The 23,402-nt window shown below is 53.3% G+C and overlaps 1 protein-coding gene across 1 annotated transcript; it reads right to left on the bottom strand.

The window, feature by feature from the left end:
- Nucleotides 1-19,435: 19,435 nt before the first annotated feature.
- LOC137167675 (olfactory receptor 52P1-like) lies at nucleotides 19,436-20,401 on the bottom strand. The gene has a single exon (XM_067569924.1). It carries the CDS (start codon nucleotides 20,372-20,374, stop codon nucleotides 19,436-19,438), a length of 939 nt encoding a protein of 312 aa, XP_067426025.1. The 5' UTR covers nucleotides 20,375-20,401.
- Between the last annotated feature and the right edge of the window lie 3,001 nt (nucleotides 20,402-23,402).

Raw genomic sequence — 23,402 nt, 5'->3', positions numbered from 1 at the left:
AAACGGAAAGAAGAGAGAAAAACATAAGCAGGAATAACAGAAGGATATACAAGAAGAAAATGAAAAGAAGAGGAGTCTGGAGGAAGCAGAGAGGCCACTATTAGTTGAGTGGAAACATTTGCAAGGTGGGCAAAGGTGGAGGAGGAGAGGGTGTGGGAAAGGGGAACCCCAGGCTTACATCCAGCATAACTCTCCTTATTATATTAAATAGGTCATGTGCCAGCATATCACAAGCACAGCCCTTAGACTGAGACTTGGCTAGATTGACTATCATGTCTGAGGCCTTTTCAATAGTGGCATAAAAGTCCTCTATGGCTACATTAATTGCAGTAAGAGCATACAACAAACCCATGTTAGTATGTTTAAGGGCCTGGGTGCTTTGGCTTTTGACCCAAGAGTTTTACGATCTTTCAGAGTCCATATTAAGTGTGTTTAGTATGGAGTTAATACTTCCAAAGAATCCCCCAATATCACCCAAGATGCTATGTTTCTGTTACTTGGCGGTGTGGGAAAGAATGGTATACTGGTGCATTAAAAATTTTAGCTTGTCCTGTAACCATTGCAGAGAGATGGGATGATCTGAGCACACGTTTTGTAAGGGCATCATAAAATTAGATATATCATATTGAACCTGAATAGAAACCATAAGAACATCATGCAGGAGTGTTTTGTTGGGGCCTATTTGATTGATGCCATCTGACAGGGTAGGGTACAATGTAGGACAGCTGTTGGGCGGGGAATATCCACAGGTGGTTAGGTTGTAGCATTGTACATCAACCCAGAGTAGACGTTTGACAGGGTCTAAACAATGCTCCTGACAATATTGTTCCTCCATCCCAGAACAGGGAAGGGACTTCTGTCCATCCTGCATTAAAAAACACTGCCAGATTAATATGATATGCCCACTCCCGTTGTATACAATTACATCGATATTTTCCCAATCCACTAGTGGCTTCATAGATGTGTTAAATTTCAACCGATCCATCTGAGGCCCTAGAATTTGAAATGTTCGTTTGTTCTAGGGGAAGAGCTTCAAACTGGCATTCTATCTCCTGGCTTTTCTTCCAACATTGGTAATTACTCATCCTGGGATTGGGGGTCCCAGATGGGTGGGACCACATCCTGTGAAACTAAACATCCAGGAGCAGTTCATCTCTGGAGAAAAGCAGGAGGGGAGCCAGAGACTGCTTCTGGGCTGGGGCAGTCGGATCGGGACCTTGGAACCTGGATGTTCTCTGAGGCGAGTTGTTAGAATGATAGGTCCCATGTGGTCTGGTTTAGGGGTAAGCCGGGTGTCTGACTTCCTTATCCATTCCCTGCTGCCTCCTGTAGGGAGTTGTACATACTGGCTAGCTTCGAAGCATGTGTCGTGTGCGACATGTGCCTCAGGCGAATCCCAGAGATCTGCACCATGTAGATTTCTGAGAAGGGTCAGCAGCAGCAGCCACATTCTTTTACCTTGAAAAATATAATTAACGTATAACATAAGCAAAGTAAGTTTACTTATACATCTTGATTCTGGTTTTGTTAACCCATGTTGGGATTCCTCTTACCGTCACGGCTATATCCTTATGGGCCAATACTATATGCGGGCCCGAGTATTTTAGTTGGAGTACACCAGGGTTGTATGTTATTACTATGAACTGATCTCCCTCCTGTACATCCACCCAGGAGGGGGATTCTGGGGAGTTTGAGTTTCATGTCTGTCTCTGACAGTTAATCTTAAAGGCTGCAAAACTTCATTTGAACGTTTGATGTATTCCCATGCAGTATCAGAAACCAGAGGGAGGGGAGCCGGAATTACACATCCTTCCCCCAAAGACACGATCATTCCAGTAATGAGTTCGAATGGTGAAACCCCCGTGGTAGCATTAAGAGTCGCCCACATAGAAAGGAGGGCCACAGGTAGTTGCACTACCCAATTAGTCCTTTGCAATAGCAAGGCTTTTGTGATCTTCTTTTTTAGTGCCTGGTTGGCTGGTTCTACTAACCCAGAGCTTTCAGGGTTATATGGGCAGTGAAACTTTTGTTTAATGCACAAGTCAGCGTAAACCTCCTTCATGATTCGCCCCATGAAATGGGTTCCCTGGTATGAGTTCACTGAGCATGGTAAGCCCCATGAAAGAGAAAGAGGGTCATTGGTTTTGGTGTGTGCCTTGATTTTGACTACAGCTACTTTAGATGGTTTTTGAATTGCTTCTAACAAATTTCTAATATACCCCCTATTTTTGAGGGGGGGTACCGAGTGAAGTGAGGTATCCCCTATTAGTCCAAGAGGCGAGATAATCATGAAGTATCTCAAATGCATAGCGGCTGTCTGTGTAGATAGTAACGTTGTGGGCTGCAGCTAGAAGGCAGGCCTGTGTTAGGGCCACTAATTTAACTACTTGAGCCAAACAAGAGGGTGGAAAGGACCCCGAACAGAGACATATACCTGACAGGTCCCAGACTGCCAGCCGGTATAAGGTTGACTGGCAACATAGTATCGGGATCCGTCAACAAATAAAACAAAATCAAAAACATGTAACGGTTCAGATACAAGTTGGTCCTGAATAATAGTGCCCTCAGAAGGGGGCACTGATGAGGCTCCCCTGTTGTTGGCATTAGGGTAACAGGATTGAGAAGACTAGACTGTGCAATTGTAATGTGAGGACTTAAAAGGGTGCATTCCCACTTAGACCACTGTGCTGAGCTGACCTTTGAAAAACGGCTCCCAACCAAGATTTTATGAACCGCATGAGGCACAAAAATTGTAAGGGGGGCTCCTGAAACTATGGGTGATGAAACAGTGACGGCCCAAGATGTCCCCTCTAAGGCTTGAAGACAGTGATTAAAAGCCAGAGTTAGTGAATCAAGGCATGTAGAAAAGTAGGCCACAGGGCAGCGACTGTCACCATGGGTTTGGGGGAGCACAGCAACAGCATGGCCATCCTGCACACGTCTCCAAAGCTTGAATGGTACCAAGGAGCGGGGGGACCAAAGTGCAGGAGCCGAAAGAAGGGCTATTTTTAACTGTGTTAATCAGTAATCATGCTCTGGTGACCAAGGAATACGGTTTGAGAAGGCTTGGCTCCTTTAAGAAGATCATTGAGGGGTTGTGCGAAGATGTAAAAAGATGGGACTTATTGTCTTAAAAAGTTAAGAAGGCCCATTAACTTACGTAGCTCCCGTATTGTTGTCGGTTGCGGAGATACAGCAATCGCGATCTGACAGTCTAAAGTGAGGGCTTTGGAGATCTGGGAGACTATGTACCCGAGTGATTCAACCATGGATAAAGTTATCTGAGTTTTCCGAGGATTGGCCTTTAAACCTGCATTTGTCAGGTGTGATATATCAAAGGCAGAGGGCGGCAGGAGAGTATACCTATTTACAAACTAGGGAGGTGGGCGGGCACTAGCCTGTATTCCATGCCTCCTGGTAAGGGTGGGGAAGGGGCCCCGGCCTCCAGGGATGGTGCTGGAGGCGGCGGGCGGGCCAGATGACACGGCGGCGGCGGGCGGAGGACCCGCCGCGACCTGGGCGTACACTCTGGGAGCGGCGCCGCCCCCAGAGCTGGTGGAGGGAACAGCGGGGGAAGGGACAGCGGGGGAAGGGGGAGCAGGCCCCACCACGGGCGGGGGCGCCGCCCGGGTGGGGCCTTTGCCCTTTTTCTTCCCCTGGCCCTTCTTCCCGGCCGAGGGCACACCCCCCTGAGTTGCAGGGGGGGCGGGAGCTGAAGCAGCGTCAGAGTCCCTAGAGTCCCCTCCCGGGGCGTCCACCGCTGGAGCCCCGGGCCCGATGGCCGGTGGCCCGGTAGGGGTGGTGGGGGTAGACGCCATGGGCGGGAGGGGGGGCTCGGGGAAAGGGACAGGGGCATCCAGGGAGGGGGTCCCGGCCCCAGACACACACGCCATCCTGGGGGAAGGTAGGACCGCAGCGGGGAGGGTGGGAAATAAGGGGGGGCATGTGAGCGAGCTTGGAGGGACAGGGGAGGGTAAGGGAGACGGGGGGAGGAGGGGAGAGGAGGGGGTTGGGGTAGGGGAGGGGGAAGGTGGACCGCTCCTCCCCGCTAGGCTGAAAGCAGGGCAGGAGGGCACCAGAGCAAAGGAGGATGGGGTGGGGGGAATCCAGGCAGGGGCGCAAGAAACACACTCACCAGCCCAGGTGGAAGCACCGGCTCCTCCGGCTGCACTGGGAGCAAGGCTATTTCAACTCAGGGGGGGTGCAGTGTGGGGGGAGGCAACAAAAAAAACAAAACAGGGGGGGGGTCAGGGAACGGGGGCCATGAGCACCATAGGGCAGGAATCCTGGGCCAGGACAGAGGGGTAGCTGCAGCAGAAGGGAGGGGGAAAATGGGGCCAAAGCAAGGCTGGAAAGGCCTAGTGGCAAGCCCACTGAGCCTGGTCAGGGCAGGGAGCAAGCCAAGGCAGGGCCAGGGAAAACAAATCGACCAGGGATAGAGAAACAAACAAACAAACAAACCAAGGGCAGGGGCAAGGGAGACAAACAAACAAAGCAGGGAGGAGGCTACAGGGTGGGGAGAGCTGCAGAGGAAGCAGGGAGGGGAGGGAGGGGGAAGGGAAGGGGTGCCCCAAAGGCTGGGGCCAGGGCAAGCAGGGGAAGGGTGCTCACGGCAGCAGCAGTAGGAGTAGGGGAAGCAGCAGGCCCCCACAGCCAGCTGGGGGGCAAACAAGCAGGGCCCCCAAGAGGAAAGAGAAAGAGGCAGAGACCAGCCTCCAGGTCTGGAGGAGGTCCTGGTAGAAGACCGGCAGCTCGGAGAGGTCTCGCGGAAGACCCCTCTGGTGGAGAAAAAAGAGCTGCCGGTCGTATCGGAGCCTGCAGAGGCGGCGGAGGAAGGCGTGCGCCAAGTGGCTCCACGCCGGACTACCTGCAGGTCCACCATAAAGGAGTCTCTGCAGAGGACCGGCTGGCACGCAGCTGGCTTGGTGCGTACCTGGAGGGGCGGGCAGGGAGTGCCCTCTCCCAGAACCCGCACGAGATAGGCGTGAGCAGACAGGGGGCAAGGCTGCCCTCACCTCCTGGAGTACGCGCCGGGGGTACGAAGGGTGGAGAGCCCCATGCGCCGAGGCGGAAGGTGTGGACCTGGCTGCGGATGCAGCACAGGCCCTGCCCCCCTTCCTCCAGGGGGAGACTCAGAATCCCTGCAGAGACCCAGTGCAGTCCTGGCCAAAAGAACTCCAGAACTAGCTTCTGGAGGTAGGCCAGGAAACTCGGGGAGGTAGGCGGGACCAGGGTGTTGAGGCGGTACCAGAGCATGGACAGAACCAGCTGGTTGAGGACCAGCGCCCTACCCCGAAGGGAGAGGCACCGGAGCAGTCCCGTCCACCTCCGGAGCCGCCACACCACCCTGTCCGTCAAATCTTGCCAGTTTTCTGCCGGGGAGGGATGGGTGGCAGAAAGGTAAACGCCCAGATAGAGCAGCGGATCCGCGCTCCACCGGATGGCTTGAAGCGCGGGTGGGAGGGAGCTCGCCCGCCACCCGGCCCCTACCATCAGGCCAGAGCTCTTGGCCCAGTTGACCCAGGCGGAGGAGGCTGCCGAGTAGACAGCCAGGCAGGCCTCCAACCGCACCAGGTCGCCCGGGTCCTGGACCACGAGGAGCACGTTGTCGGCGTACACTGACAAGACCAGCCTCAGCGCTGGCTCACGGAGCACCAAACCCGTCATCCTCCAACGGAGGAGACAGAGGAAGGGCTCAATGGCCAGGGCGTACAGCTGGCCCGACAGCGGACAGCCTTGGCGCACTCCACGCCCGAAGCTGACCGGTTCGGTCAGGGTCCAGTTGAGCTTGACCAGGCACTCCGCGGAGGCGTACAACACCCGGAGAAAACCCACAAAGCGGGGCCCGAAGCCGAACGCCCGCAGGGTGCCCAGGAGATACCCGTGGTCCATCCTGTCAAACGCCTTCTCCTGATCCAGAGACAGGAGGGCGAACGACAGACCATCCCTACACCCAAGCTCTAGGAGATCCCGGACCAAATACAGATTGTCGAAGATGGTGCGGCCCGGGACGGTGTAGGTCTGGTCGGGATGGACCATGTCCTGCAGCACGGACCCCAGCCTCAGGGAGATGGCCTTGGCCACGATTTTGTAGTCCGTGCAGAGGAGCGAGATGGGACGCCAGTTCCGGAGGTCGCGGAGGTCCCCCTTCTTGGGCAGCAGGGCGAGCACGGCCCGCCTGCACGACAGGGGGAGCTCTCCGCTGGCCTCGGACTCGGCCCAGACGATGGAGAGGTCCGGGCCGAGGACGTCCCAAAACACGCGGTAGAACTCCACGGTCAGCCCGTCCATGCCCGGGGATTTGTTGGTGGGCATGAGGCGGAGGGCTTCCGAGAACTCGGCCAGAGGGAGAGGGAGCTCCAGCCGGTCCCGGTCGCCCGTGCCGACCATGGGAAGTTCGTTCCAGAGCATCCTGCGGGCGGCGGCGGCGGTCGGATCCAGGGAGAAAAGGTCGGCGTAGAAGGCCCGGGCCCTTCCACGCATCTCCACCGGATCCGTCAGGGGGGCGCCATCCCCTGCCAGAAGGCAGGTGACGTGCTTCCGGGCCCCCTGTCGTTTCTCCAGGGCGTAGAAGAAGCGGGAGCCGCGATCCATCTCCCAAAGGAGACGGATGCGGGATCGAACGAAGGCACCCCGAGCCCGAAGGTCTTCGAGGGCCCGGAGCTCCTCCCACTTCTCCCGGCATGCTCCGCAGAGGGATGGATCCTCGGGGCTGGCGGCCAGAAGCCTCTCCAGCGCTAAAACCTCCCGCTCCAACTGCTCTATCCCCGCATCCCTCCGCCGGCTGGCCCCCCGAGTGTAGTCGCGGCAGAAGAGCCGGGCGCGCACCTTCCCCATGTCCCACCAGCGCCGCGCCGAGGGAAAGGCGCGCCTCTGCCCCCGCCAGGCCAGCCAGAACTCCCGGAAGGACGCCTCGAAGCCCACATCCTCCAGCAGGCTGTTGTTGAAATGCCAGTAGGCTGGCCCCGGCCTCTCCGCCGCCAGAGAGGCCGTCACGGTCACCAGGTGGTGATCCGAGAACGGGGCCGGCCGTACGCTGGAGGAGTGGGCCCGCGAAAGATGGTGTCGGGAAATATAGATGCTGTCCAACCGGGAGTGGCTCGACCGTTCTTCCCCCACCCGGACAAAGGTGAAGGTGACGGTGTCGTCCGGGTGGTGGTCCCGCCAGACGTCCACCAGGGAGTGGCTGTCTACGATCTCCCGGAGGACGTCGGCGGCGGCCTGGCACTGCTCGGTCCCCATGCGGTCCCGCTCCTCGAGGGTGGTGTTAAAGTCCCCGCCCAGGACCAGGCACTCGCGAGGATCCAGTGCACCGAGGAAGGCGGCCGCCTGCTGAAAGAACCGCACCCGCTCCGGGCCCGCATTCGGGGCATAGACGTTGACGAGATTCAACGGCAGCCCCTCCATGCGGACCCGGAGGTGCAGCAGGCGGCCCGGCACAACCTCGGTGATCCCCAGCACCTCTGGCTGCAGGGTAGGGGAGAACAGGGTGGCCACTCCACCCGCGCGGGTGGAGAGATGACTCAGGTGCACCCCGTCTCCCCACTCCAGCCGCCAGCTGGCCTCGGCGGCTGGGTCCGTGTGGGTCTCCTGCAGGAACGCCACGGAGTACCCCCCCTCCCGAAGGAAGGAGAGCACCTGCGTCCTGCGGAGACCCGTCCTGCAGCCCCTGGCGTTCAATATAGCGAAGACGACAGGCATCATGAGGAGGGCTGGGGGGGATCCTCGCGGCCAGGAACGCCAGCGGTTCTCGCTGGGCTCCGCAGCAGTCCATGACTCCTTCCGAAGGCCATCAGGGCGTCACGGAAGCTGCGGGCCCGCTGATAGGCCGCGGCGTCCTGCCGCCCGGTCCCTTTCCCCTCCTTCAACGTGGCCCTCACGGCCCGGAGGACGCGGTGGAAGTCCCCCCAGCGCTGCAGCGCAAGCTGAACCCGGTTCCGGGCACCACGGGAGTCCCGGAGGAAGGTGTGCAGCTCCTCGCGCAGCGCCTCGGGGGGTTCGTCCTCCGGCCTGTCCCCTGCAGCGGCCCCGCTGCCGGACGGGGCAGGCGATGGGGGCAGCGGCAGAGGAAAAACAGCAGCCCCTATAGGGCTGGGAGTGGCAAAAACAAAAGCCGCCTCCTGGGAGCTCTCCAAGGGGAAGGAGACCACTACAGGGGCGGCAGGGGCACAGGTAGCAGAGGGAGGGAGGGAGGATTTGGGGGCGGAAGGTGGAGGAGGGACGGGATCAAGGAGAAGGGGAGGAGTCGAGACAGGGGGAGGGTCGTTGGAAGGGACTGGGGAAGGAACAGGGTCAGAGACAGAGTCCGCGGCATGTAAGCCAGCGGGGCATGGTGTCTCTGGAGTGGGGCCGGGAGCTGAAGGGTCGGGCGAGGCAGGGGAGATGGTCTCGGGGCCAGGCTTAGGAGCCGCACCAGCTGTGGCTTCGCACTCCTGGGGAGGGAGGACTGGGTCGGCGGGCGGCCATCCTACGGTAGAAGGTGGGGAGGGCAGCTGCTCGGGGCCGGACTGGTCGGCCCCAGCCATCGCCCCGAGGGCTGCAGTGGCTGCAGCGGAGGTGGAACTGTCTACCAGGGTGGGGGAAAGGTCCGGGACAGTCTGAGGTACAGGAGCGGGGTCACCAGCTGGGGAAAGGAGGGAGGGGAAAAGAGAGGGCGGCTGAGGGCCATCCTCAGCCAAACCCTCCGGACGGGAGGGTTCGTCCATCCCTGGACACGCCGGGGTTAGGCCCAAGGCGTCTATCTCCTCCATAAGGGAGGAGAAATCCCCCCCCCGCCACCACGAGTCCTCCCTCGGCAGGGACCGAGGAGGAAGCAGCCTCAGCACCCACAGAAGGTGCGAGGGGCATGGGGGCAGAGGGGCATCCGGCTGGGGACTCCTCTAGAAGGGACTCTAGGAGGGAGATGGTACTACCCACAGCTGCCGCTGCAGTCTCCTCGGCCAGTGCCACCCACCGGGCCCTGGCAGGGGGCGCGGCGGAAGGCCCGGGTCCAGCAGCCCCCTTACGGGATTTGTAGGGGCGCTCACCCTCCTCGATGACGAGGGGGAGGGGGCACCAGGTCCCGGCCTTGCGCTTGCCGCGCTTACCCTGCATGAGCTCCCAGCCCTCCGAGGTGGAGGGCTGGGCAGTGGGGGCAGGGCCAGGGGGCAAGAGCGCAAGGGACGGGGTATGGGAAAACGGAGGTGGGGTAGCAGGGGGAGGAAAAGCCTCGCCCTGGGGCGAGCCCTCTCCAGTGCCCGCCAAAGGCGGCCCTGGCTCCCTCTCCCCAGCAGGCCCCGCCGGACTGCTCCGGGCGTCAGCGGGGCCCGCCTGCTCGTCTGGGCACACCGGGGGAGGCACCCCCGGGGCCCGAGCGGAGGTGGCAGGTGATGGAGGAGGGGCAGCGACAGGGACCGCACGGCTGAGGGGGGTGCCGCCGTTGGCCTGGCCGGCACCCCCCTGGGTCCCGGGGGTCCCGGGCTCCTCGCTTTGCCGGGCCAGGGGGCAGTCCCTCCGGACGTGCCCCGTGGCCCGGCAGAGGAAGCACCGGGTCTCACCTGCACTGTAATGGACCCTGTACTGGGCCCCTTGATGGGGCACCAGGAACGACCCCTCAAGCGCCTCTCCGCCACGCGCCGCCGCCAGCAACAGCTGGAGCTGCACCCGCCGGCGGAAGGAGAGGACGTGGCGGAGGGCGGGGTCCTTGCAGCCGAGGGGAAGCGGGCAGATGGTAGAGATGGGCTTCCCCAGGGCAGAGGGGAAAGGCAGAAGGGCGGCATTGGGGAGGAAGGGCGGAACGGAGGTGAGGACCACCCGCACGCCCAGGTCTTCCAGGGGCTCCACGGGGACGTGGACGCCCCCTACCGCCAGGCCCGTCACCACCGCCTCCTGGGCGGCGGCCTCCGATGCCAGGAAGAAGACCACCTTCCCGTACATCTTGGAGGCCGCCACCACCCACCACCCGCGCCAACGCCCGCACGTAGGTTTCTACGTGGGGCGAGGCAGGCACCAGGAGGCAGCGGACCCCATGCCTCCTGGTAAGGGTGGGGAAGGGGCCCCGGCCTCCAGGGATGGTGCTGGAGGTGGCGGGCGGGCCAGATGACACGGCAGCGGCGGGTGGAGGACCCGCAACGACCTGGGCGTACGCTCTGGGAGCGGCACCGCCCCCAGAGCTGGTGGAGGGAACAGCGGGGGAAGGGTCAGCGGGGGAGGGAGCGGGGGCAGGCCTCACCACGGGCGGGGGCGCCGCCCGGGCGGGGCCTTTGCCCTTTTTCTTCCCCTGGCCCTTCTTCCCAGCCGAGGGCGCACCCCCCGGAGCAGGGGGGACGGGAGCTGGAGCAGCGGCAGAGTCCCTAGAGTCCCCTCCCGAGGCGTCCACCGCTGGAGCCCCGGGCCCGACGGCCGGTGGCCCTGAAGAGGTGGCGGGGTTAGACGCCTTGGGCGGGAGGAGGGGCTCAGGGCAAGGGACAGGGGCATCCAGGGAGGGGTCCCGGCCCCAGACACACACGCCATCCTGGGGAAAGGAAGGATCGCAGCGGGGAGGGTGGGAGTGAAGGGGGGGCGGCATAGGAGGCGAAAGGGAGGGGGATTTGAAGGGGAAGGGTGCGGGAAAGAGATCGGAGGGACGGGGGGGGTAAGGGAGACGGGGTAGGGGAGTGGAGAGGGGCAAGGAAGGGGGTGGGGTAGGGTAAAGGTGGACCGCTCCCCCCCGCTAGGCTGAAAGCAGGGGAGGAGGGCACCAGGGCAAATTAGAAGGGGGGGGCAGTCCAGGCAAGGGCACAGAGAACACACTCACCAGCCCAGGTGGAAGCACCGGCTCCTCCGGCTGCACTGGGAACAGGGGCTTATTTCAACTTAAAGGGGGGTGCAGTGTGAGGGGGGGGCAACAAAAACAGGAGGGGGTCAGGTAAAGGGGGCCATGAGCACCACAGGGCAGGAGTACTGGGCCAAGGCAGAGGGGGAATCTGCAGCAGAAGGGAGAGGGGGGCGGGGCCAAGGGAGGGCTGGAAAGGCCCAGGGGCAAGCCCACTGAGCCTGGGCGGGGCAGGGAGCAAACCAAGGCAGGATCAGGAAAAACAAACCAACCAGGGGCTGACAAACAAACAAACAACCAAACAAACCAGGGGCAGGGCAATCCAAAGAAACAAACAAACCAAGGGCAGGGGCAGGAGAGACAAACAAACAAAGCAGGGAAGATGCTACAGGGTAGGGAGAGCTGCAGAAGAAGCAGGGGGCAAGAACAGGGAATGGGGGAGGGGAAAGGTGCCCCAAAGGCTGGGGCCAGGGGGGCAGCAGCAGCAAGGGAAGGGTGCTCACAGCAATAGCAGGAGAAGCAGCAGGCCCCCACAGCCAGCTGGGGGGCAGACAAGCAGGGTTCCCAAGAGGAAAAAGGAGGAGGAGCAGCAGCAGCTCCCCCACAGCAGGAGAGTCTACGAAGGGAGGTATATCAGCCCCAGGATGATCAGGGCTTTATTCCCTGCAGCCTAATTGGAGTCATGAGGGGGCAATTAGGAGCCAGCTGAGGCCAATTAGGGATCAGCCAGGTGCTCCATAAAAGGGCTCCGCCTCCAAACACACAGTGCAGAAGCTGGAGGAAGTAAAGGTGTTGTGCTGAGTGGAGTGAAGGAGCAAATTGGAGTAGTCAAGTGTGGAGCGGAGCGAAGGAGCAGATTAGAGTAGCCAAGTGTGGAAGAGCGGAGGAACCCCAAAGAAGGTACTGAGCCCAGCAAGGGGCAACATGGACACAGGGCCTGAGAGGCCAGCAGGACTGAGGGGGGGAAAGTAGCCTGGGGAGGAGGCTGTGGCTCCAAATTACAGAGCCAGTAGTCTGCAGCTGCTGTTCCTTGGGGCCCTAGGCTGGGACCTGGAGGAGTGGGTGGGCCTGGGTCCCTCCCCTAGGGAAGATGGGGTGAAGGGCACCTTCCTGGCCCCCAACAGGAGCGAAGCACGAGACTGCACATGGGGCTGAGTCCAGTGAATTCTCTCCCTTTGCGGCATTCAGGGTTTCACCCTGCCCTGACAGATGTGACGATTCATCAGGAGAGGGTTCTGGCAGAGACTGACAAGGCTGACAATGGTTCTGAGCTGGGTTATTGTTGCTGGCACCTCTGGCTTTTCTGTAAATAGAACAATTATTTTTCTGTGACAAAACCGAAGTAGGAAGCAAAATAACAGCGATTCTTCATGTCTTGAGTAAAGTCACAATTATGGCCTGGCCCCATGTCACCCTCTTTTAGTTATTAACACAGGCATATAGATACTTTTCTTTCTCCTTATGCTTTAATTCCAATCTGTAATGACCTTTCTATGAGCTTCAGGGGTCTTTTAAAGCCAAGATAACTGTACTGAACTCTCTAATAATTAAATAGTCCATGCTCTGATATGACAGTTTACCCCTCCCTCCTCCGAGAGCATTTGGAGGTGTGAATTGAAAAGGACACACTCCTTGATATTTTTGTTCATGGTGGAGATAGCTGAAAACCCATTATCCATCTGCTTCTCTGGACTGCCTGGGGGTCGTTGTCCTAGGGGTTCTCTTTCTTGGCTTTTCTCCTCTATGTTTAATGTCTTGCTGCTCTGTATTTTGGTTCATGACCTCCATGTGACTCCTCCTGGGGTTCAGGGTGACCTTCCCCTAGATTTACTATCATGTGGGTTTTAACCCATTCATTCTTCTCCCATATACCGTATTGCAGGCCTTGATGAATCAACATGAGCCTAACCAGGAAGCCCTGTCTATATCTTAACCAAACTCCCCTGAGGTAGGCTGGGACTTCATTCAGTTCCTTTCTCTTTCAAGTTGTAGTTGTGAAAGCTTGATAGCTCTGCACTTTGTGCCTCACTAGACTCACTGCCGTGTTCTCTGGCTCTTCTCAAAATCTGCCTATTTTGCTCAATGTCGTGTAGTGCTAGTATCACGTCTGTTAGTATTGGCAGGGGGCATATAATGCTCTGAGCTATAGCAATAATTGTTTCTAAGTCTTCGCTCATTATTAGGAAGGTACAGAAGGCATGTTTTAGAAATGGAATGGGTTCATCATTTTTTCCATCTTAAAGGAGAGCCCTAATCCATATGTTAATTCTTGTCATGGTTCTCTCCATCTCTCTCTTCTACATTCTCTGCAGGGTCCTTTTATCTTTCAGTCAGTTTAATTTCTCTCTGTATCCATGTTCCACATACTGCCCCATGCCTCTTCCTCAGGACTGTAGGAGGCTGACAAATTTCAAACCCTTTAAAAGACTCTCTCAAGGCCTGGATTATCTGACAGACTTGCTTAATTACATCAGCCTTCACTTCTGGCAGTCCCCAAGAAGTAGAAGTGCCTTTGCTAGGCCGTGGTCTTAGAAAGTTAGGTGGGTGGATTCGCTGTTTAGAGAGGCTGAGGAATCCTGCACTTGTGCACACTAATAATGGAGTCCCTTCCATGTGGTCACTCGAATCTGTCTCCATTTTCCTTCCTGCTCTAACAAGCACAAACTGCCCTTGTTTACTCATGGAGGCAGGGTATGGAAGTTGTGCTATTTTTGTTAAGACTGGGAACATTGGCTGTCAGGGAGACCATTTAAGAAGACGTCCTGCAGGTTCATTGCCAAGGTGAAGTGATTCCATTGTGCGGGCAACCTCTGGCTAAGTAGCATGGCTCTTGTGTGCCAGACGCACTCTCCTGAGAGCTACCAATGAACTGTTGTCCTAGAAAACCAGAGGATGATCCATTTCTGGCTTGTCCCTGCCCTCCTCTCCTCTTAACCACCAGGCACAGGGAGTGGGGCTTGCACCTAGAAACTTATTGCAGCCTGATCTGCCTTCTAGGGTGTGCCATGTTTTAGCTTCTGAGCACGCACAAGCACATGGCACCCCTAGGACAGGCTACTCCAGACAACATGTTGTGCTTCTCCTTCACACGTCGGCAGGACTGCCTCATTTCCTGCCCCTTTGCCCCTTGTTCTGGTGGAGCCCAGGTTTTGCATTGCTGTGGTCTGTTCCTGTGGGAATGCCACAGCTGTTCCTGCAGATGCTCCTCTCTGCGCAGCCCCAGGAAGTCCAGACCTAGGGCCTATGAAATGTGTTTTATTACAGTGGATTTGTGGGGTTTTTTTTTCTGATTTCATTTTTTATAGTTAAATAAAATTAATTCCATTTTTATGGGATTTTTAGTCAAAATTGTTTGATCCATTAACCATTTCAACAGCTTTACTATAAATGTTTAAAAATGTTCAGTATAGGATTGCCATGGGAAACACTGATTTCAACAAAAAAAAAAAATCCTACAATTTAAACAAAACATCCTGCAGATAAACAGTCTATGGTGAAAGGTACGATTTAAATCCCTTTTCTAAGAAGCACTCAGTCATGTTACCAAACGGATGTTGCTAAACAATAACAAAGTGCAAAGAATGAAGAGTATCTTCAGTGTCAATGTAACTGGTGCACATTTGAATTAAAAAATGAAAAAAACGCACTATAGATAAAATCATTCTTCCTTGGAGAAATCGTTGTTACCATTTTAAATTAAACTCTGCACCTTCAAGGTTCCTGTCTTATGAAGGAATGCTGAAAGGCAGGAGTTGGCTGTTCAAAAGCAGGCATGTTTTCTGGTCCAATTTCCTAATGTAGACCAGGCCTACAAATCCCTACGGAACCTGCAACCCTCTTCATCCTGACACTCTCAAGAGTCAAGATCCAGAGCCAAGGTTCAAAGCCAGAGTAAACTGGGGCAAAACAGGGAATCAGGTTGGGGCAAGGCCTGTGGGTTCGGCAAAACAAGCCTGGAGCTGGGCTAGAGACGATGCTCTACACATCAGACAATCCACACGGGAGAGTCACCCAGCAATGCACTGAATGTGGGAAAAGGTTCAGTGGGGCTCACACCTTTAATGGCCATCAGAGACTGTATAAAGTTTGTCTTTTTTACTGCAGCTGACAGAACATGGCCGAGCTCCTCTGGCATCGTCTTAGCAGCCAATGCCTGTCTGTGGATCATACAATGATCCCAGGTTGCTGTAGGGGCCACTTCCGTCAGCCTCCTTACAAGCCCCCTATGCCATCCTGTCACGGACCCTGCTCCATCGCTGCTCATTCCAAACCAACGTCCCCAGTCAAGATTGTCTGTGTCTCAAACAAAATTACTTCATAGTTTCAAAAGCTCTTCCCCAGTTGCTCATCTTGGAAGTGGACAGCAAATGGGCAATTTGTATTGATGTAACAAAGTGAATATACACCAGTAGCTGTGCAGCAGTTGATGTATCTGTGGACTCATCCATCTGAATTAAATAAGACGGGCTCTGACGAACACTTTCTAGGAGTTGCTCTTTTACATCAGTGAGCCTCTCCGCAATGCCTCTGCCTTTAACATATTTCCTCTTCACCCCCGGGTCAGGTGTTCGGCCACATCCAGCAATGGGCCTGGTTTCCTCCATTTGAGTCAGATGAGCGTCGCCTTCTCAAGTGCTCAAGCCAGTCCATTGTTCCTGTTTGTATGTCTCTGTGAGGTGTGAACCCTCCACTTTGTGTTTGTCTGGATCTATGCAACCCGCGTGAGACACATATTTGGGAATAGTGCCTACCATTGCCTACCATGTCTATGCATACGACATTGCAGGAAACAAAGTGTTACGCTGTCTGGATGGGTGGGGGGGGGGGGGGGCATTTATCATGATTTGACATCAGTGTGTTAAAATCATAATAATTCATGTGAGACATGCCAGGTCAGGTGTAGGAGAGTAAAGAGTTAAAAGCTGGACATGTGATCAAGCCTAAGCTACAGGGAACGGGGTCAAGACCAGGGCAAACCTTGTTTCTGTTAATGGTGTGAATTTTAGTTAGAGTCTGTTATCTTCTTCTTCTTCTCCTCCCTTCCTGGGCATCTGTGCTGGGAATGAGGCTAATAAAATACCTGTTGCTATTTCTGTGCAAGGCCTTTTGGTGGGAAGAAAGCATGATCTTCCTTCTCCCCCTGGCAGGCCTTTACGTCAAAGAACGTTAGTGTGAAATGTACAGGTTTGAAGGTGATGTGCCTGACTCTGTATGGTAACCCTGTAAACAACAAACAGGGGCAGCCATAATTATATTCATTATGTAGTTGTTAATATTCATTTTATAGGTTTCAATGTAACCAAATAAGGGTCTATGGGGAGTTGCTGGAAATGTATACATTTACAGACTGTTACGGATAGAAGGATTATAAAGTAACCCCCTCGTTGCTCACTAGCGGCGTCGATGTGGAGCGAGAAGGCAATAAAGGGTTCTGTCTCCCCAGTCGTCCCACAGGACAACCTCTTTGATTATTTCTAACATCAGGTACTATTAGAAAGGCTATAATGTGCTAAGATGATGATGTTTATGTTCATGTGTTACATGTGTAATGGAAGTTATGGATATGGTTGATATATCTGTATTTCAAATTGTGCTGTGTCTGGACAACACCCCAAACAGGATGGCTGCAGCACTAGCCTGCTTAATGGCCCATTAAGAAATTCATAGGTACAAGGGGCCAGGGAGAGAAGCCAGGATATACCTGATGAGTCACCAGGACTGACTCATATGACTCTGGACTCCATTTTATTCCTGTAAAATTCCACAAGCAGCATGTCAAAAGCCAAAGTACATAAAAGGCAGCCACATGACATCCTTTTTGTCTTCTGTCTCCAGTCTACCTGTGAATCAACTCATCTATAACTGAACTGAACTGAAGCTGTGAAACAAAGGACTGAGACCCATCCAGCTATCGGATGTACACCAAAGGGACTATACAAGCCTGCAAACTCCACAATTCTACTAGAAACCTGATACACATGGACTTTCAAATCTTTTGTATGTATCTGATTGTCTTTAATCCTTTAACATTTCTCTTATAGTTTGTTTCTTTCTTTTTATAATAAACCTTTAGTTTTATTTACTAAAGGATTGGCTGGCAGCATGCTATTTTGGGTAAGATCAAAACTTATATTGATCTAGTACTGTGCTTGACCCTTTGGGGTCAGAGAAACCTTTTTGGTAAAGAGCACAGAGTTTAAATAACTGGTCTCTTTACTGGACCTAGTGGCTGATTGGGAGCGAGAAGTTGAAATGCAGTAAAGGGGGCTGTGTGTAATTGTATTTTGGCTTCTTGATAACCAGTGTGGGGAATCAGAAGCACTGTTTGTGGCTGGTTGGGAAGTCTGACTTCAGTGTCACCCACCAGTGCTGGGAGAATCTTATCTGCTCTCCTTTTACAGCCTACCCTGATCTTGGCATTTTCAGGTGGCTATCCTAGGTCACACAAACTATTATAACAATAACGTTCAAAATGCCATGAACATTACAAAAACACCTTACATGAACATGAACGATACACAAACCACAGCACAAGGGGTACAGTGTGTCACACAAACCTGCAAGGCCTTCTTGTTTGCTGACGTCTCCCTGCACTGGGTCCTTTACCCAGGGCCCCGCTTTGCTCTCCCCAACCACCCTACCATGCTTGGCTGCCGAGTTACTGGTCTAGGTTGCTGTGTCTCCCTGGCTCTGGCTCAGCTCTGCTGCTCTGCCTCCTGCAGAGCTCTGTCTTCTGGGCTGCTTTTCTGGCCCCTCTGGGGCTTCCCTTTGATGAGAACTCGGGGAGACGGATTTGCAGAGGCTGTTGGCATCACCCTGCAAGGAGTAAGTCGGCTGCTGGAAGCCAGGGTGAGACCATAATACCTGTGGGCTGGTTACTGGTGCAGGGCCGTGAGAAATAACAGCACAGCCTTAAGTCCCTCAATGTTACAAGGCAGATGGAGACAGACCCCTTTATTGGTCTAGATGATCCCCAAAATGTCACAGATTATGTCACTCTGCAGCAGCTAAGCGGGGTCCTGTCTGGGAAACACTGAATCCCCTGGATGACAGAGGGCACAAGGAAAACACATGGGCTCAGAGACTCTAAGGTCAGAAGGGACCAATATGATCATCTAATCTGACATTCTGCACAGTGCAGGCCACAGAACCTCCCCCATCCACTCCTGTAATAGACCCTGACCTGTTACTGAGTTATTAAAGTTCTGTAAAATCATGCTTTAATGACTTTCAGGTACAGCAAATCCACTAACAAAGGAGACATTTCCCTTGGAAAAAGGTGGAAAAAACCCCAGAGCCTTTGCCAAAACTCTTCAGAGAATACAGGTAACTTGTACTAGGTAAGGGAAATGGACTAGTAGAGATGTGGAAAGCCTGAGGTTGCGTCTTTCTTTATTTTCTTTGTAACTTGTCTATGTTTGCTTTCCTCATTGTTGCATAGATTCATAGAATCCCGAAAGATAAGGGTTGGCAGGGACTTCAGGAGGTCATATAGTCCAACCCTTTGCTCAAAACAGGATCAATCCCAATTAAATCATACCAGCCAGGGCTTTGTGAAGCTGGGCCTTAAAAACCTCTAAGGATGGAGGTTCCACCACCTCCGTCGGTAACCCATTCCAGTGCTTCACCACCCTCCTAGTAAAAAACTCTTTTCTAATAATCATTCTAGACCTCCCGCACTGTAACTTGAGACTGTTGCTCCTAGTTCTGTCATTTGCCACCACTGAGAACGGCCTAGCTCCATCCTCCCTGGAACCCCCTTTCAGGTAGTTGAAGGTTGCTACCAAATCCCCCCTCATTCTTCTCTTCTGCAGACGGAACAAGCCCAGTTCCCTCAGCCTCTCCTTATACGTCTTGTGCTCCAGCCCCTAATCATTTTTGTTCCCCTCCACTGCACTCTCTCCAATTGGTCCACATTCTTCCTGTAATGGGACTCCCAAACCAGGACACAATACTCCAAATGTGGCCTGACCAGTGCCGAATACAGGGGAATAATCACTTCCCTCCATCTGCTGGCAACGATCCTTCTAATGCAGCCCAATATGGTGTTAGGCTTCCCGGCAGTAGGGCACACTGTTGAGTCATGAACTGATAATGTGTGTCCCAAAATGAACTGATGATTGAAGGCAGATTTCATGTCTTCGGGGTGGACAAACCAGAGGGGAAAACTCCAGGTTATTGCCGGTTAAGAATTCAGAGAGACCGATTTGAGGAGACTCAGCACTGGAAGGGATTCCTGGATCCTGGTGGACGGCAGAGCTGAGGACCTTGTGATGGCAGAGAGGGGCAAAAGAGTCAAAGGTGGAGGAGAGTGAGGAATGGTGAGAATCAACAACGACACTGTTGGAAAATGGGGCTGAGAGCATATGAGATGCCACCATCACTGGTGTAGATGTCATGGAAAGGCCAAATGACAGGGTGTGAGGGGGTGTGGGAGTATAGTGACGCTAAAAGAGATCAGGTGATGGTCTGAGACAGCAGTGCTTGGTGATGGAATGATAGGACATTAAGTGTGAGAAACTTCTGAGACTGTGAACTGCCACAAGGTTGAGCTCAGCCACATTGGGATACAACACCCTTAATTAATGAGGAGACGTCGTTTTCCTCCTGTCACGCAGGTTTAAAGTCAGTGGCCCCAGGCGATCACATTCTGCAGGTATATTTTCCCACTTTGTCACGAAGCTCTTTGGTTTTGATCCCATAAATGATAGGGTTGAGCATGGGAGGCACAAGGAGATAGAGGTTGGCCAAGAGGATGTGAACGTGGGCAGCGATGCCCTGACCAAATCTGTGTGTCAGGACGGAGAAGAGGTTGGTAGTATAAGACATCAGCATCACACAGATGTGGGCTGTGCAGGTGTTGAGGGCTTTCCGGTGGGCTTTCTTGGAGGAGATCCTGAGGACGGCCCTGATGATCAGCCCGTAAGACAGGCCAATGAATACCAGGTCTAACCCGATGATCACTAATGATATCACCAGGCCGTACATCCGGTTGACTCTGGTGTCCCCACACGACATCTTTACCACAGCGATGTGCTCACAGTACGTGTGTGGGATAACACGGTTGGCGCAGAATGGCAGCCTCCACAGCAGCAGGGGCAAAGGCAGAACCAAGAGAACAGCTCGTATCAAACCCACTAGCCCTAGCTTAGCGATACGTGTGTTGCTGAGGATGGTGGTGTATCTCAGAGGGTCACATATGGCGACGTAGCGATCAAAGGCCATTGTCACAAGGACGGCTGAGTGCACAGCAGCAACCGTGTTAAAGAAGAACATCTGGGTGAGGCAGCCATCCACAGTGATGTTTTTGAAACCAAACCAAAATATGCACAATACCTTCGGCACGACGCAGGTGGACCCACCGATGTCTGTGAGCTCCAGCATGCAGAGCAGCAGGAACATGGGCTTGTGCAGGGTCTGCTCTTTGCTGACAACAAAAAGAACCATGAAATTTCCCAACAGGCTGATGATGTAAAATACAGAGAAAGGGATGGAAATCCAGATGTGGGCAGCTTCCAGCCCCGGGATGCCATTCAGGATAAATTTTGACGGGCCAGAGGGGGTGAGGTTGAAAGCTGACATGAGGTGGTCAATGCGCTATTCAACCTCAGAAATGCTCTCGATGCCTCTGAAGGGAGAGAAGCCCAGTGAGAGGGGTTAGGCACTTGGTAACAAATAGCATGTTAAATATTTTTAGCTATTAACAGTCTAGAAAGGGGGATGAGCAGTGAGATGGCAGCATTTGCATAGAGGAACAAATTATTTAGGCTGTAATCCATTCCAGAGATGGTCTCAGACATCCAAGGTCTGTGAACAAGCAACATGATGGGAGATGACATTCGATGTCCATCATTGCTAAGTATATGCCCATTGGAGGGAAAAACTTTAACTCCTTACAAGGTTCTAATTTAACTCTATGAACTCAGCAGAGGGACATGGTGTGACGGTACTCGACTCTGTGAAACCCTGCTCAAAGTGCCAGCATAGCCAAAAACTAAGGAAGAAGTTGGGACACAGGAGGAGTGGGATGAGGAATAATACAAATGTACAATGCCATGAGATCAATTAGTCAATGCTTCACCCTCCTCTGGACTCCTCTGTGCAGTACTGAGTACCCTTCTCAAACAGGATATTGCAGAACTAGAGGGGTTCCAGAATGATCAAGGGCCTGGGAAAAGGCTCACAGGGAGAGAGGTTGAAAAGACTGGGGTTGTTACCTTAGAAAGTAAAGGAATAAGAGGGGATTTGAGAAGTCAATAGAATACTGACTGGTAGAGAGTATTTCAAGCATGTGTTCTCCCTGTCTCATAACACAAGTTCAAGAGGCTACTCAATTAAATGGAAATATGGCAAATTCAACACTCATTAAAAAAAGAATGCTTCCTTCACTCAGTGCATAATTAGACAGAGGAACTCATTGCCACAAGATGAAGTTGAGGCCAGGAGCTAAGCAAGAATTGGATGGGTTTAGGATATTTCTATGGATTAAATCTTTTGTTACAATAGATACAGCAAAATAAATATCTTGGAAAGTCAGTACACCCGCAAGTTTCAGGGCATAAGGCAATCTCTGGCTGTAGGTGTTAAAATGACAACATCATGAAGGTTAGGTTATCCCCCCAACATCTTCTTCAGCAGCCCCTGGCTTTGTCTCTGTCAAAGAGAGGACACTGGATGTGATAGACCATAGATAGATAGATCCACAATGCTATTGCTCTTTTGAAAAGGAGCCAAGTTTACCCCATGGAAACGGACACTATCATGCCAGGCTAGGACTTTGTGCTCTCTAACTTCCCTTGTTTCTTTTGGTGAGACAATTTCTTAAAGGCACCCAGCTTTCTCTGAGACATACCAAGAACAGTGGTTTTGTTATTCTGCCTTGTTAATTGACAGGGGTAAAGAGAGACACTTGTCAGCAACCCAGCTGTTTACCCTTCTCATGCAGATTCCACAAAAATCGGGGGAAACTAAATAAGGAAGAGGACAGGTCACTGATTCAGAGCAATAGGGACTGGTTGGGAAACTGGGTTGAAGCAAACAATATGTGTTCTAATCTAGCTATGTACATGTATACGTCTACGAACAAAGAAGGTAGGTGATGCTTATGTGATGGGGTCTCTATCGCGGGAAGCAGTGACTCTGAACAAGATTTGGGGAAGGGGGGTGAGTGAGGGGATAATATTGGATGTTGATACACTGGAGAGGATTCAGAGAAGAACAAGAAGAATGTTTAAAAGATGAGAAACTCTCCTTTACAGTGGTAGATTCAAAGAGCTCAGTCAATCTACTTCGTGTAAGAGAAATGGTGAAGGGGTGACTTGATAACAGTCTACAAGTCCCCACAGAGGGAACAAATATTGAATAATGGGCTTTTCATGGTAGCATAGAAATGTATAACACCGTCCAATGGTTGGCAATTGATGTTAGACAATTTCTGACTATAAATAAGGTGTACAACTTTTAAATATAGAGACTAATTAAACATTGGAGCAATTCACCAAGGGTCATGGCAGATTCTCCATCACTGAGAATTTCTAAACCAAGGTTGGATGTTTCTCTATAAGCTCTGCTCTAGGAATTCCTTGGGGGCAGGTCTCTGGCCTGTGCTGTACAGGAGGTCAGAGTAGATGATCACAGTGGTGCCTTCTGGCCTGGGGCTCTGTGAACACGTCCCTGCAGCACGTACAGGAGTGAGCTGGAGGCATTTTGCCTGGAAGCTCCTGCCTGAGCCTAACTGAAGGCATTTTTTTTACTTATGACAGTGCTGAATGTAGTCCCAGGCGGGAAATGTCTCATGTGACTTTAGAGCCTGGGAAATGATACTTGAGGGGTGTTTTTCACAAGGCCGAGGCATCCCGTGAGACACTTCATGGATGAACATTTTAGATGAGAAAAACAATATCTTAGACCTGAGGAATGTACATCCGCCTTCCCTCCCCCATAGACACCGAGTGTTCCTGGATCTCTCCCAGTCAGATTTCCAACACTGCCTGGTTTCCTCTAGGCCACAAACATGCTTTTATTTTAATTGAATTTTGGTGCTTCTCATCCTCTATTGAACCAGAGACGCAGGAGAACAGAGAGAGCAGCACCGCACCAGCCACCGAAAGTGATTGTTACCCTACTTGTTTAGAACCTCTAAGCCAGGGGTGTCAAGCATACGGTCCGCGAGCCGCATCTGGCCCTGGAACCTTTTTGATCTGGCCTGTGTGCTGCCGTTGAAAGTTGCAGTTTATTTCGTGGTGGGTTCTGGCTGCATTACCACTGTAAGAGATTTGTCTGCGGATGGCATTGCCACTTTAAGAGAGTCTTAAAGCGGCAATCCCTTCCTCCGGAGAAGCCTACCCCCGAAAAGCGGGATACGCCCTGAATTTTTTGGCGACAGGCATCGCTGCTAGAAATCCCTTAAAGAAACAGTGCAGCCAGGTCCCACTGCGATATCCCGCCGCCCAAAATAGGAAAGTGGCCCGAATTCTTTGGTTGGAGAGTATGGGAATTTATGTGAATTTGGCCCGTCACCATCATCGAGTTTGACACCCCTGCTCTAAGCAATGAGTTTAAGATTTAGCTACTCTCCTCTCGGTTCTTCTCTGGTCCAGATGAGCTCAGT

This window comes from Emydura macquarii, unplaced genomic scaffold (genome assembly GCF_026122565.2).
Source record: "Emydura macquarii macquarii isolate MOO-44397 ecotype Brisbane River unplaced genomic scaffold, CSIRO-AGI_Emac_v2 contig_2951, whole genome shotgun sequence".
Lineage (NCBI taxonomy): Eukaryota > Metazoa > Chordata > Testudines > Chelidae > Emydura > Emydura macquarii.
This window is presented reverse-complemented; position numbering and strand designations above follow the sequence as displayed.

Bases quoted from the DNA above. Each gene is read 5' to 3' on its own strand.
- LOC137167675 (XM_067569924.1), bottom strand. From the start codon at position 20,374: ATGTCAGCTTTCAACCTCACCCCCTCTGGCCCGTCAAAATTTATCCTG.